At 42.5% G+C, this 15,240-nt stretch overlaps 1 protein-coding gene across 6 annotated transcripts in view; it reads left to right on the plus strand.

Moving 5' to 3' along the window:
- The window catches only part of WDR59 (WD repeat domain 59), a 69,164-nt gene that overhangs the window by 12,450 nt on the left and 41,474 nt on the right, over positions 1–15,240 (plus strand). For all 6 annotated transcript variants that reach the window (XM_070397803.1, XM_070397800.1, XM_070397801.1 and 3 more), the window contains exons 5-9: positions 260–340; positions 2,832–2,869; positions 5,197–5,285; positions 8,699–8,815; positions 14,549–14,626. In XM_070397803.1, coding sequence (XP_070253904.1) covers positions 260–340; positions 2,832–2,869; positions 5,197–5,285; positions 8,699–8,815; positions 14,549–14,626 — 403 coding nt within the window. The remainder of the gene's footprint in view (positions 1–259; positions 341–2,831; positions 2,870–5,196; positions 5,286–8,698; positions 8,816–14,548; positions 14,627–15,240) is intronic.

Below are 15,240 nucleotides of genomic sequence, written 5' to 3' on the forward strand. Positions count from 1 at the left end.
AAAAAAAAGGAAAAAAAGAAATACTCCATTTCTGTTCCAGAGCACGTGTAAGATAGCTGGAGATGACAGGGAAGGACCTGAATGTTTCTTTCCGAGCTCAGTTAAGTCTTGTTCATTCCCAAAGAACGTTGGAGATTCCCAGCTTAAACCGTGTTAAGAGGCCCATTAACAGTGACTTTCAAAACCACCAGAGACTAAATCTGCCACTGCTTTGGAACCAGATTCTGAATTTTTTCTCTTTGTTATTCTGTGTTCCCAGCGACTTGGACTGGGCAGTGTTTGAACCGGATCTCCTCGTGACCAGCTCTGTGGACACCTACATCTACATTTGGGATATAAAGTAAGAACAATGAAGAGGCATAACCACGTGGTTGTGGCATGATTTGGTAGCTTCATTTTAGAGATCAGGCATCTTAGTTTGGTGCCCCCTAGAAGGCAACCCTGAGACAGGGATACTTGGCAGATACATTATTTAAGAGTTGAAAGAAGTGCAGTACAGGATGGAGAAGAGACAGGATGGGGAAGACCACAAAGAGAGGGCGCATTATCCACCTGTGTACCACTGTGAACCCGTGAGGCTCAGTCTTACTGGGGCTGCTAGGTGCTAGTGTAAAACTCCCTCCTCAGAGGCATCCCACCCCGAGGGCTAAGGAAGTGGGGGTGCTGTTCACTGTCAGTCATGGGTTGTCCCCAGGGGCCTTACTTCTCTGCACTCAGTCCTGTCACAGTGGTTTGCAAAATGGTCTTCAGCAGCTAGGGAGGTTTTGTGGCATTTGGAAGTCAGGCTGAAGTTTACTGAAGTGGCAAGTGATGGCGGGGAATTTTGATGGGCACAGACACACAGCTGCTACTGCAGGCAGTGCTACAAGACACATCTGCTCAGCTCTTTACTTGCTCTTTGGGAGGCTTCAGTTCCCCATCTGTGAGGGTGGCTGAGAGCCACCTGGTAGAGATACTCTTCATGGGGTAAAGAGCACTCGGCCCAGGCCTGATGCCTTGTAAGTTCTTTTTTAAAATATATATTTTTCAATTACTTTCTTCGAGGAATAGTGTGTGTGTGTGAGAAAGGAGGAGGAGGAGGAGGAGGAGGAGGAAGAGGAGAGAGAAACATTGATGGGTTGCCTCCCACACATGCCCTGACTGGGGATCGAACCCTCAACCTGGGTATGTCCTGACTGGGGATTGAACCCTCAACCTGGGTATGTGCCCTGACTGGGATTCAAATCCACCACCTCTTCATGTACAGGCTGATGCTCCAACCAACTGAGCCACACTGGCCAGAGCACTTTGTAAGTCCTTTTTTTTTTTTTTAAAGTTTATTGTTGAAAGTATTACCGATGTCCTCTTCCCCCATCCACCCCATTGACCTCCTCCACCCTGGATCCGTGCCCATCCCCCCCAAGGCCTTCACCACATTATTGTGTAAGTTCTTAATAAATGTCACTTCCCCTCTCCCTTTGTAAAGCGAAGTTCTCTTTACCATAACAGAGGTGACTAACTAGTGGGTATAGTCTGTAGAGTCCCGGAGATGGTCCACTTTTTGCCCTCCCCAGGCCGCTCTGCTCCCAAATGGCAGTGGCTTTGTGACATTTTACATTGAAAGGTGGACTGTACAATGCAGTGTGCAGATGAAGTTTTGTTGAGTTGTACACTTGAAACCTATATTATTTTGTGAACCAATGTCACCCCCATAAATTCAATTAAAAAAAAAGAGAGCTTCAATCACCTTGAAGTGCTAACCTGCAGGCAATGCCGGTGACGTCAGCCGTACACACCCTTGCTCCCTAAGAATCCCTTTCACTGGTCCGTCAGACCTGTCATATCGCAATACCTGGCCTGTCTTCTACCTTTTGTGACTGACTTATTTCACTTAGCGTAATGTCCTCAAGGTTGGTCCATGTTGCAGCATGTGACAGACTCTCCTTCCTTTTTAAGGCCTGATAATATCCCACTGTAGGTATATATCACATTTGTCCACTGATCAGTCGATGGACACGTGGGTTGCTTCCACCTCTTGGCTATCGTGAACACCCAGAGTAGTTTTTTACTTAACCTTTGAGATGCTTTGGTAAGGTTCTTGCAGAGTTACCCCTCCATGACTGTCCCCTTGTTCCATTAGGAGAAATGACACCAGGAAGGTATTCTTTTGGCTTTTTCTGCTCCTGCATTGGGGTCACCCAGGCCATGCTGTGCTCCTTTTTGTGTGTGTTTTGTTGTTGTTAATCCTCACTGGAGGATATTTTCCCATTGATTTTTAGAGGGAGTGGAAGGGAGGGGGAGAGACAGAGAGAAACATCAGGGTGAGAGAGACACATTGATTGGTTGCCTCCCCCATGTGCCCTGACCAGGGCCAGGGATCAAGCCTGCAACCAAGGTATGTGTCCTTGATCGAAATCGATCCCAGGACCCTTCATCCGCAGGCTGACGCTCTAGCCACTGAGCCGAACCAGCTAGGGCTCTTTATGTTCTTTTTTTTTTTTTTTTTTTAACATTTTTTAAAATTGATTTTTTACAGAGAGGAAGGGAGAGAGAGAGTTAGAAACATCGATCAGCTGCCTCCTGCACACTCCCCACTGGGGATGTGCTCGCAACCAAGGTACATGCCCTTGACCGGAATCGAACCTGGGACCCTTGAGTCTGCAGGCCGACGCTGTATCCACTGAGCCAAACCGGTTAGGGCTCTTTATGTTCTTTTTTAAGGCTCTCACATTCCCACTGATCTCCAAGTACCTACTGAAAGGAAGGTGAAGAAATATGTTCAGAGGGTGAAAAGCACCAGGTGGGTGGTGGCATATGAATTGGGCATTTGATTTCTGACTTTTGTATTTCAGAGACACAAGGAAGCCTACCATTGCACTGTCTGCTGTAGGTGAGTGTATATTCCCTCTGTTTGTCTTTATTCTATTCCTTCCATTCTTTCTCTCACACTGACTGTCCACACCCCATGTTTTGTTGTGGCTAGGTGGAATTTTAAGGCCCATATTGCAAGGGACTTGCTTCAGGTTGCTCTTAGAATTTAGTCAGGACTATTGAGTTGTAGTCAGCAACTTATTTCAGAATGCAAGGACAGGAACTAAATTGATTTGTTTTTAAACTTTTTATTGTGGAAAATTTTAAATGTGTATAAAAATAGCATAAAGTGAAGTACCTTGTGTTCATCATCCAACAACCACAATTGTCAACATACTGCCAGTCTTATTTCATCTTTACCTCTACCCACTGTCCTACTGCCCACCCTATCCTCTTTGGGATTATTTTGAAACAAATCCCAAGTATTCTTTCATTTCATCAACAAATATTTCATTAAGTATTTTTTACAAGAAAAGAATCCTTTAAAAAAACAATTATACACTGTCAACATACCTAAAAATATTAAAAATAGCTTTTTATTATCATCATACACTTAAGCAGTATTCAAATTTCCCCAGCAGCCTGTCTGTCTCTCTTTCTCCCTTTTTTTTTTTTTACAATTATTTGAATCAGAATCCAAGTAAAGTCCATGCTTCAAATGGTTGATATACTTCTTATCTTTATTAATTGGTAGGGTTCTTCTCCTTTTCCTTTTTTGGTTTGTATTTCTTTTTCTGCAGTTTGTTTATTGAAGAAACCAGGCTGTTTGTCCTGTGATTTCCCCACATTCTAGGATGATGCTGATTGTGTCCCCACGGTTTCATTTAATATGGAGGCACTGCGTCTTTGAAATCTGATCTACCTGTTTTCATTGCTCAGTTGGAATGAACTATTGCTGGGATTCTGCACTGGGCTCTTGTGGAGGGTTCCCACCAGTTCCTGAGAGTCGAACTGGGGTGTAGAACTGGTAAACCTTACTCAGAGGGATGGAGCCTAATCATCAGGATTATCTTTTGGCATCAAGTACCTGTCACGAGGAGATGGAGCAGGCTCTTCTTACTCATTCTCTAGCTGATACGCTTTCTTACAAAAAAACTGGGTCTTCACCACTTATTCTTAGGTGACCACTTAAGATGCCCTGTGTCTCAAGAAAAAAAACAAAAACAAAAAATACCCTCACCAAAACCAAGCAAGGCTAACTCTGGGCCTTATCTCTATTTCCTGTTAGATTCTAAGTCCTTGCTTTTCTCCAGACTTCTTGGATCAGGTTGCTCTTCAAAGCCCTGGATCTACTATGGTATCCCCAATAATAAACACCCACCCAAAGGGAGAGATGTCAAAGCAGAAATATCAGGTGTTATCTGAGCAAGAACAAAAAGAGGTGGGAAGGAGGGCCATTGTTTGGTTCTGGTTTAACTTAACTCGATTATTTTTAAGAGTCAGCTCCATTGCTGCTGTGCCCCAGTTTTTCCCATTTCTCAACCTCTTCTGCCATCTTACAGTGTGCTGCCTCTCTTAAGTAGTAGCTCTTTTGTGGTTGTTCTTTGTGTTTGCAGAGTGGGGAAGGCCTGAGTCCACACAGTGCCTGGGTGTTCCCTTTCCCTGACTCAGTGCAGGGCCAGTGGCCGTGTCTAACCACTGATGGGGTGGTGGAGGGGGGTGCACACCACCCTCTGAGGGCAGAATTGGGCAACACTGGAGCTTATTTTTCATCAGCTTTGTTTTGCCAACACTGTCCATCCAAAAAAGGAAGGAAGGAAGGAAAGGAGGGAGGGAGGGAGGGAGGGAGGGAGGGAGGGAGGAAGGAAGGAAGGAAGGAAGGAAGGAAGGAAGGAAGGAAGGAAGGAAGGAAAGAAAGAAGGAAGGGAAGGAAGGAAGGAAGGAAGGAAGGAAGGAAGGAAGGAAGGAAGGAAGGAAGGGAAGGAAGAAAGAAAGAAAAAGAAAGGAAGGAGCAGGCATTAAGGTTGGGAGTGCAATCCTGGTCATTGAGGTGATGAAGAGCCAGGTTGTGTGATGAGTCAGTTACCAACCAGCAGATCCACGTTCAATGTCTGCTCTCTAAGAAACTGCTCAGAGCAGTAACCCGCAGATGCTGCTGATGCTGCTCAGAGGTAACCTGTAGATTTTTTCCCCTGAGTGAAGTTATCAGGTGACTCTGATCCTGTTCCCATGTGTTATTTAATGGCTTTATTTTCTCTTTATGGTGGAATTGGTGCATGTATAGAAACTTGAAGGATTCTGTGCTTATTTTAACCAGAGCTCATTATCCAGCTCCCCTGGGTATGCTGTCCTCTGATTCCAAAGGTGTTGAGGTCAGCAGCTTTCTACCCTGATTTTTCTTTGCAGCGGGTGCCTCACAGGTCAAATGGAATAAAAAAAATGCTAATTGCCTTGCTACCAGCCACGATGGGGATGTACGGATATGGGACAAGCGGGTGAGTAATCTCTCTTTTTCCCCCAGTTGGCCTTTAATCCCTCCCAGAGGGTAAGACGAGGATGTTGTGAGTAGCAAGGCTTGTCTGAGAGTCTAACGTGCCTGTGCAGTGTGGTAAATTGCCATTTTCAGATCACAGGACCAGATGATCTTTTGCTTCTTGATCAAACTGGCGTTGAAGGAAGGTAGGGAAGTGAGGCATATGATCAGTGGTTAAGACAATGAACTTGGTCTCTGAAGTTAGAGTCCCATTTTGCTGTCTCCTAAGTATGATATCAGATGAGTCACTGAACGTCTCCAAGCCTCCATTTCCTTATCGTTAAAGTAAAGTTGATAATAATAGTGAGTGTATCATTGAGGAGGTCAATCCTGGGAGACCCAACACTATTCTAAGATGGTCAACTGCCCCAGATTGTAAAGCAAAAACTATTTGTTCTGGGACATACACCATCCTGGATATCTCTGGTGTAAATGACTGAGATGCGGGGTACTCAGTTGCACAAATCTTCCCTTAGGCCTAGCTATCTCATCAGCTCCAAAAGAGCCTGCAGACCATATATTCTCCCTTCAACAGCTCCCGTAACTGACAAGCAGGAAGCGGTGTGGGGTCCTTGACTGCTGTTGTAATGGAAAGTATGTAGGACGTTTGGTATGTTGACATGAGGGACAGTCATGATGCAGGGAGAGGGCCTCCCCGGTATCTAACTGCCAGAGGATTGGGCAATAATGCTCCTGTAAGATCTGGAGTCTAAACACCACTTCCTGCTCTGTGAAGCCCGAGGCTGGAGATCCTCAGCCTTTGGGGGAGCACCTACTTTGAGTTTTCCTGAAACTTGTTCAGGGTCTGTCCCAACTCTGGTGTTGCCTGGAAAGTCTCAGTTTTGCTTCTGGCTGCCCTGTTCCTTTCCCTCTTAGCAGGGAGTGAGGTCTTATAGTTGCAGAGCGGAGAGGGAATGAAGCAGAGATTGGGGGTCTGCTGGATTGGCTGCCAGGACTGCTGGGGAAGTCATGTGCTGGCTGAAGCTTTCAGCCTGAGTAGCTCTTAGGGGAGAAGGAGATTTTATAAATAGAGGTTGGACAGGTGTATCTTCTGTATGTTTTTGTCTCTGTCCCTTTAGTCCAGTCTGGTAGTAGTCATTCTTCCACCCTCTTTATTTCTTAAAGTGGTGACTGGGTTTATTCTTTTTGTCACTAGCATAGCATTTAAATATAGTGAATAGTTTAAATGAAATGTGTGGTTAAGTTAATTGTAGTGAATCCCTATTTGCTATAGAATGCTTTCAGAGTCATAGGCAAAAGAAACACTTCGGTATTTAGCCAGGAACTCTGCCAAAACAGTACCTGTGTTCCTTATCTTTTTTTTTTTTTAAGTAAAGAATTATTAGGTCATCTGGAAAACCAGATGGGCTGAGCCCCAAATGGCACCAGCCTGTGTGCCTTATCTTGAAGCACATACAGCCAAACTGTTCCTTCCTAGTCTTTTGATTGGTCCACTAATAACCCTGACTTCCCCCAGCAAGCCTTTTATCTATTTGGTTTAAGGGGTTTTAACTTTATTTTTGGCTATTAATAACTTAAGACTTCTGCTGAGATGGATTGTAAAGCTGGTTGGTTTTATTTCTCTGGCACTTCTAGTGTCAGAGCAGCACTGATGGCAGCCAGCCTCAGAGGCTTAAAAAAGTGCAGTATCAGTGGTGATGTGGGAGTGTATTATCAGTGTAACGGATAATACTTACGTTTACTAAGCATTTCTGGTGCACAGGCATTGTTCTAAGAACTTTATGTGTATTGGTTTATTTCTCTTTTTAATTAGCCTTTAAAGTAGGTACTATTGTGATCCCTGTTCTGCAGATGAGTAAACGTAGGCACAGTTTGTTACTAGGATTTTAACCCAGGGAGGCTAGTTCTGGAGACTGTACTAATACATGCTCTTAGAGCAAGTATAGAAAGAAAATAATCATTCATAGTCCTATTACCCAGAGACAAATGCTAACATTTTGATATTTTATTTTCTTCTACATTTTTCATGGTTTATCATATCATATATGTAGTTATATATACTTTTTTCATTTAATATTACATTTTCCTCATGTTATAATCTACGTATAATTATTTTAGAAATATGTATTTATTAAATTTTGTTGTTAATCCTCACTGAAGGATATTTTTCTATTAATTTTTAGAGATAGTGGAAGGGAGTAGGAGAGACAGAAACATTGATGTGAGAGAGACACATCGATTGGTTGCCTCCCATATGTGCCTGGACTAGGAATTAAACCCACAACCTAGGTATGTGCCCTGAACAGAAATTGAACCCCCAGGCTTTTGGTGTACAGGATGCTGCTGCAAGAAACTGACTCCCCCAGCCAGCACTCTAAGTATAACTTAAAAAATAAGTTTTTATTGCTTTCGGAGAGAGGGAGGGAGAGATAGAAACATCAGTGATGAGAGAGGATCATCAATTGGCTGCCTCCTGCATGTTCCTCACAAGGAATCGAACCCCCCAACCCAGGCATGTGCTTTGACCAGGAATCGAACCTCGACCTCCCGGTTCATAGGCCCACACCCAACCACTGAGCAACACCGGCCAGGCTCTAAGTATAACTTTTAATGGCTGCTTCATATTGTATCAGAAAACTTTACTAGAATTGATTTAAAAATTTGAATCATTCCCCATTACTATTTGTATTGTTTCTGGTTTTCTGGTGTTCCATGAAATTCCAAGATGAACATCTTTTGTATCTAAAGCTTTCTGTGAATTTGGAATATTCCCTTGAAAGGAAAATTTTAAGTCTCTTGATAAAATCTGTCAAATCCCCCTCCTCCCCAAAGGTTTTGGTATTTTGTATATACACCAGCAGTGATAAATGCAGACTCTGCATTGAGTATTATTTATAGGTATCTTTTAATTTGATAGCTTAAACATATTTTAATGTATTGTTTGAGGTTTCCTTTTGAGCTTGTTCATTTTTATATGCTTATTAATTGTGTATTGTTTTCTTTTGTGATGTGTGTTCATTCTTTTTTGGGGTCTTGGTCACAATATTGGAAGTTTTCAGGATTGACCTTGGATCTGTTTGGACATCACAGCCCCTCTTCTTGGGTGATCCTGAGGAAGGGGAGCAAGAATTGCAGACCACAATCCTAATGGGGAAAAGGCTCCACTATCTCGTATTCTTCATGAAAGCCTGTCAGGGGCTGGAGCGGAAAGAGATTAGGCTCCCAGAGCCATATACAGAGCATGGGAGAAGGAGAGCAGGATAAGTGTTGTTGTTGGTTGTAAACCAAACAAAGTGGTTTCTTAAAGATAGAGACCGTATCTAGCATTTTTGTATCCCCGCTCATCACCCTGTAGACTATGTGGTAGACTCGAGTTTTTTCTAAATAGACAATCAATGTGCTGGTCTTTTGCAGAAACCTAGTACAGCAGTGGAATATCTAGCAGCCCATCTGTCCAAAATCCACGGCCTGGACTGGCACCCAGACAGCGAGCACATTCTTGCTACCTCCAGTCAAGATAATTCTGTCAAGGTGAGTGGTACCCCAGTGGGGAAGCTGGGGAGCTGTGTTTGGGAGGCATCAGTTTGTGTTTATGAGGCAACACTTTCTTCTGAAGGAAAGCGACAGTATGTTGGCGCAGTCTGTATGTTTCAGGGGTGCATGTTCTTGTTGGGGAGCTGAGCAAGTAAACCTGGTTATATAGACCAGTAGGAGTGATATAGTAGCATATCTATATATATAAAAGCCCAGTGACCAGAATGGTGGAATGACCAAAATGACCGGTGGCTATGACGCGCAGTGGGGCAGCCAACCAGCCCAATTGACTCCCCCGCTCCTGGCCGGCCCCACTCCCAATTGGCCCCCAACGCCCCAATCGGAGGCAGGGCCAGCCAGCCAACTGCCCGCAGCCCCTCCCCCTGACTGGCCCTGCCCTCAGTCAGCCCCCAACACCCCAATTGGGGCGGGGCCAGCTGGCAACTGCCTGCGGCCCAGCTTGATGAACCCCCATTGGGGTGGGCTGGCCAGACCCCACCCATGCACCAGTTCTAGCACCGGGCCTCTAGTATCTGATGACTCCTGGACTTTGTTCCTTTCCCCTTGTGAAAGGAAGTCAGAAACAAAAGCATTTAGAAAGGAAAAGAAGTTTACTGACAAAGAAGTTGCCAGGAAGTCATATTTCAGAAGGACTGGCTCAGCAAAGAAAAAGCACAACAGACATATAAGGAAAGGAGAAAAGCCCACAGAATTGTTAAGGTTACCAAGTTTACCATTAGTCTATCTGGGGTGGAAAAGCAGCAGAAGTCAGGAATAGAGTTGTTTTATTAGAGATTCTTTAGCTTACAAGAAATGCTCAAGGTTCATGTGTTTTGGTGACTCTATTATTTTTGGTTTATCTCAGAGTGTAGTGTTTCTTATTGTTTGTTTTTCTTCTCTGACTGTGGCATGTGATGTGTGTGCCCCCTTATTCACAAGGATGCAGGGCACGGAGTCAGCCTCGCTCTACAGTTCCTCCTTGTGGTCAGGCCTCTGCCTGGAAAGTCAGAGATTTAACCACAGAAATTTGCTTAGCAATTTTGTGATTCAGCATCATTAATTTAATGCTTTGCTTTATTTTCATAGGCACGCTCGTCTTTTTGGTATGGTTAGCAAAACTAAAACCATACATACACTAAGGCTTGAAAGTTAACTTCTCTCTTGAGATTTGTAAAACCTCCAGGGTTGTACTTGACGTTTATGTGCCAGAAGTGGTTTTCTTGTTTCTTCGTTTTATTTTATTTTTTTTACCCACATGGGCTTCTTTTTTTTTTTTTTATTGCTTAAAGTATTACAAAGAGTATTACATATGTCTCCTTCCCCCTCACCCCCCTTGACATTCCCCCGGCCTCCCCTACCCCCCAGTGGCTTGTGTCCATTGGTTATGCTTATATGCATGCATACAAGTCCTTCGGTTGATCTCTTACCCCCCGCCCCCCCTCCCACCCCCAAAACCTCCCTGGCCTTCCTGCTGTAGTTTGACAGTCTGTTCGAGGCTGCTCTGCCTCTGTATCTATTTTTGTTCATCAGTTTATAATGGTCTTTATTATCCATAAATGAGTGAGATCATGTGGTATTTTTCTTTCATTGACTGGCTTATTTCACTTAGCATAATGCTCTCCAGTTCCATCCATGCTGTTGCAAATGGTAAGAGTTCCTTCTTTTTTACAGCAGCATAGTATTCCATTGTGTAGATGTACCACAGTTTTCTAATCCATTCATCTACTGATGGGCACTTAGGCTGTTTCCAGATCTTCGCTATGGTAAATTGTGCTGCTATGAACATAGGGATGCATATATCCTTTCTGATTGGTGTTTCTGTTTTCTTGGGATATATTCCTAGAAGTGGGATCACTGAGTCAAATGGGATTTCCATTTTTAACTTTTTGAGGAAACTTCGTACTGTCTTCCATAGTGGCTGCACCAGTCTGCATTCCCACCAGCAGTGCACGAGTGTTGCTTTTTCTCCGCATCCTCTCCAGCACTTGTCGTTTGTTGATTTGTTGATGATGGCCATTCTGACAGGTGTGAGATGGTACCTCGTTGTTTTGATTTGCATCTCTCGGATGATTAGTGACTTTGAGCATGTTTTCATATGTCTCTTGGCTTTCTGAATGTCCTCTTTTGAAAAGTGTCTATTTAGGTCCTTTGCCCATTTTTTGATTGTATTGTTTATCTTCCTTTTGTTAAGTTGTATGAGTTCCCTATAAATGTTGGAGATTAAACCCTTATTGATGATAACATTGGCAAATATGTTCTCCCATGTAGTGGGCTTTCTTGTTGTTTTGTTGATGGTTTCTTTTGCTGTGCAGAAGCTTTTTATTTTGATGTAGTCCCATTTGTTTATTTTCTCTTTAGTTTCCACTGCCCTAGGAGCAGTATCAGTGAAGAAATTGCTTCGGCATATGTCTGAGATTTTGTTGCCTTTGGATTCCTCTAGTATTTTTATGGTTTCCCGTTTTACATTTAAGTCCTTTATCCATTTTGAGTTTATTTTTGTGTATGGTGTAAGTTGGTGGTCTAGTTTCTTTTTTTTCTGTTTCTTCGTTTTAGATTTGGATTTTTGTCCCCCATCCCCTCCCGATCAGCTTGTCTTCCAAGTTCAGGAACCAGAAACCAACCAATTCACTGCCTTTATCTTTGAGGTCTCCAAGTTTGTCATTGTTCATTGACATTTTCACTACATATGAGGCTGGGATCCCATAGGCAATAAAGCAGGTAATAGGCAAGGTCCATGTGTGAAACACAGTCCTTGTTCCTTACCTGTAGGTTTAGCTTATGAATCAAATGAAGTTTTTGGCATGGTACTTATTTTTCCACTATATTCTGGTAAGAAGGAAGACAGTTTTTACTGAATGTATGTAAATAACATAACTGTAAAAAGTAAAATAATTTAGAGGCACATTGTATAATATTCAACCATTATTCTTACTAATTTGTAGATAAGGATGAATATGTCATTTTTCCCCCCTACACAATCATTTTCTTACATTTACCTGACAGTTTATTAACTTACAACTTGTGGTAATAATTTTCATTTTATTTTTAGTGTCTGAATTCTCTGGGATCAGCTGGAACAAGCATTGAATGAGTGTTTCAGTTCAGTTTGTAAATTGTTAACTGTAAAACACTTGAATTAAGAAGATGGGAAATGATTTTTTTAAAGGATTTTCTTATATAGCCATTAAAAATAGAACATTAACCACAATGAAACTGGTTTTTTTCTGATCTTGGTTTAAGTAGTCTATTTCAGAAAATTGCCTCAGACTGAGTTCTGGAAATCCAAGCACGGTCCTTTGGGTACATTCTGAGAGATGAGTGTCTGGCCACGGATCAAGGTCAATCTTATTGAGAATCTGTACCCCTGAGGCTATTCGAGAACCTGGTTCTTTCCTTCTTGATTGAAACCTTTCTTATAGTTCTTCAGAAAACTTGCTTTCTGATCTGTAGCTTGTAGCTGGGGCCCTTTGGCAGTGGTAAGAGAAAAGCAGAAATCGCCTGTGGATGGGAGGACGGCATGGCTCTGATTAATGTATTGTAATAACCACCTCTATCAGAGAGAAACATAGAGAAGACCTCTAGTCACATGTAACTCCATCACTGATTGCCTTGAGAATAAGAACTTGTTATGAACAGTGAGGACTTTGTCAGATCTCCAGGGTCCTCCCATTTATCCCATCAGTGATATGTTATAATTGTCACCAACTGTTGAATATATTTAAACCTAGAAGGAAAATCATTTTTTTAAAAAAGGATTAATTTTGTTAATTGTCATACCAATCTTTGTTTCTAACCTGAAAAGTATACAACTGAAATGCATTCATAGTAACAATATTTTAGTTGTAGATAATTAACCCAGGGAGGTGGAACTTCTCTTTCACTTGCTAGCATGGTGGACTTGCTAGCATGAAATCATTGTATTGAGCTAATTCAAAATCTGGAGAATGCCAAGCCTATCTAATATTTCAAGTTTCCCTTCTTTTACAAGTTGATGGAGTAAGTTATAGTTTACCTTATGGCCATCTGGGAAACCCAAAAGCAGTTTAGATGGAAAAGACATCTTAACAGTTTTATAAGTTTGAATATGGGCCTGGATTTGGCAAAAAAGAGTTGTCAGAAGAAACAAGAATTATTGCATGCTATGCCTTTATAGTTACACTCTCTCCAACCCCTAACTTCTGGCAACCATGGATCCGTTCTCCATCATTATAGTTTTGTGTTTTGCAAATGTCATTAAAATGCAATCATGTAGTATGTAACTTTTTGAGGCTGGCTTCTTTCATTCAGCATAACATCTTTAAGATTTGTCCAAGTTATTTGAAGAATCAATAGTTCTGCCCTGGCCTGTGTTGCTCAATGGTTAGAGTGTTGGCCTGTGCATTTAAGGGTCATGGGTTTGATATCCTGTGAAGGGCACATATCTAGGTTCCAGGTTTGATCCCCAGCCCTGGTTGGGGCATGTGCAGGAGGCAACTAATCGATGTGTGTCTCTCTCACATCGATGTTTCTCTCCCTCCTTCCCTCCCTTCTACTCTCTCTAAAAATCAATGGGAAAAAATACAGTCAAGTAAGGATTAATTAAAAAAAAATCAATAGTTCTTATACTTTTACCTGTTGAGTAATAATCCATTGTATGGATAGACTACAATTTATTATCTGTTGACCCATTGGATAACATTTGGGCTGTTTCCAGTTTTGGGTCATTGTAAATAGAGCTGCTATAACCATGCATGTATAGATTTTTTTGTGTGTGAATAGAAATTTTCAGTTTTCTAGGATAAATACATAGAAGTGGGATTACTGGGTCTTATGGTAGGTGTGCATTTAACTTTTAAAGAAACTGCAAACCTGTTTTTCAGAGTAGCTTCTGTCTGTTTTTGAAAATAATTTCATAATACCCCAGTAGTTCAGAGTTTCACTGTTGGTCCTCCTGCCATGGTGCTTTGCTATTTTCTGCTCTCATGATGAGTGCTGCACTCCAAGTGTATTTGTCTCTCCATTGTAAGCACAGGTATCATCTCTAAAGGAGAGTTTGTGTCTGGCTCATTTTGTATAACTGCAACTTCAAGCCCCACACCTTCCATGTAGGTGTGGGTGAATGAGTGGGTTGTTGGGCACGCAGATAGTTGCATAGCCACCTTTTTCCTGTGTGACCTTGGGCAAGTTCCATGGGTTAGTAATTTTAGCTTCTCCGTTTGCAAAAGAGATTGATAACACTCATTATATGGTTGTTGTAAAGATTTAATGGGATAAAAACTTAAACGCTCCAAACATTTGTCTGAAATGCAATAAGTAGTCGGAACATCACAGCTGTTATTGTTAGTTAAATTACTCTACTTGTGAAAGTGATAAAGGGTGAAAACATGTCACTCTTACCTTTCAGCTAGGAATGTTGTTTAACAGGCAGGCTGACAGCGCTCTGCCCCAGTGTGGTCCTCATGAAGTCCGAAAATTCTCTTGTAATGGTTGTGAGTGTGAATAGGTTTTCTTTGTGTCTCTGCAACAGTAGCATGGCCGTGGGGCTGACCGAAATGTACTATTGACATGTATCTTTAGAGCAGTGGTCCGCCAACCTTTCGGACCTCACGGACCACCAGTGGCCTGCAGACCACCGGTTGGCGACCGCTGGTTTAGAGGATAAAACAATGAGTTCAAAGGCTGTTCGTATTTCAGTAGTTGAGTTTTTTAATGGCATTTATTTCACAAATTATCTTTCTTTCTTTCTTCCAGTTCTGGGATTACCGCCAGCCTCGGAAATACCTCAGTATTCTCCCTTGCCAGGTGCCTGTCTGGAAGGCCAGATACACTGTGAGTGTGACACCTGTCTCGTGTTGGGAAACTTCCATCTTGGTGTTCCAGACTCTGTATGAGGCAGTTCTTTCTTTCTGTCTTGATTTAGGGGTGGGTCAAAGGTGGTCATGCTGGTATAAAAGATGTTATCCACTGAAAAATGTACCCTTGGGCCCTGGCCAGTGTGGCTCAGTTGGTTGGTACGCCATCCGATATGCCAGAAAGTGGCAGGTTCGATTCCCAGTCAGGGCACATACCAGGTTGTGGGTTCCATCCCCGGTCAGGGCATACAGGAGGCAGTTGACCAGTGTTCCTCGCTCACATTGATGTCTCTCTCTAACATTGATGTTTCTTTCTCTCCCTCTCTCTCTCCAATTAAAAATAATTTTTAAAAATTTAAAAATTTACCCTTGGAATGTTGGGTAAGAATCTGTACTAGAATTACTAACCAAAGCTAGACTGGAAGCTAGGTAGTGGGAAGGTGGTCACTAGAAGCAGGGGAAGAGGGTCAGATGGAAGCAGAGGGTGGAGAGACTTGTGGTCAGTGGATTGTGCTGGAAAGAACTCTGGCTTTAGATTCAGAAGACCTGAGTTTTGGTCCCAGCAATGCCACTTAATTCCCCCCCATCTTT

The sequence above is a fragment of the Myotis yumanensis genome, unplaced genomic scaffold, assembly GCF_028538775.1.
Source record: "Myotis yumanensis isolate MYYU_CA2020_CCGP unplaced genomic scaffold, mMyoYum1.0.hap1 SCAF_18, whole genome shotgun sequence".
Taxonomy (NCBI): Eukaryota; Metazoa; Chordata; class Mammalia; order Chiroptera; family Vespertilionidae; genus Myotis; species Myotis yumanensis.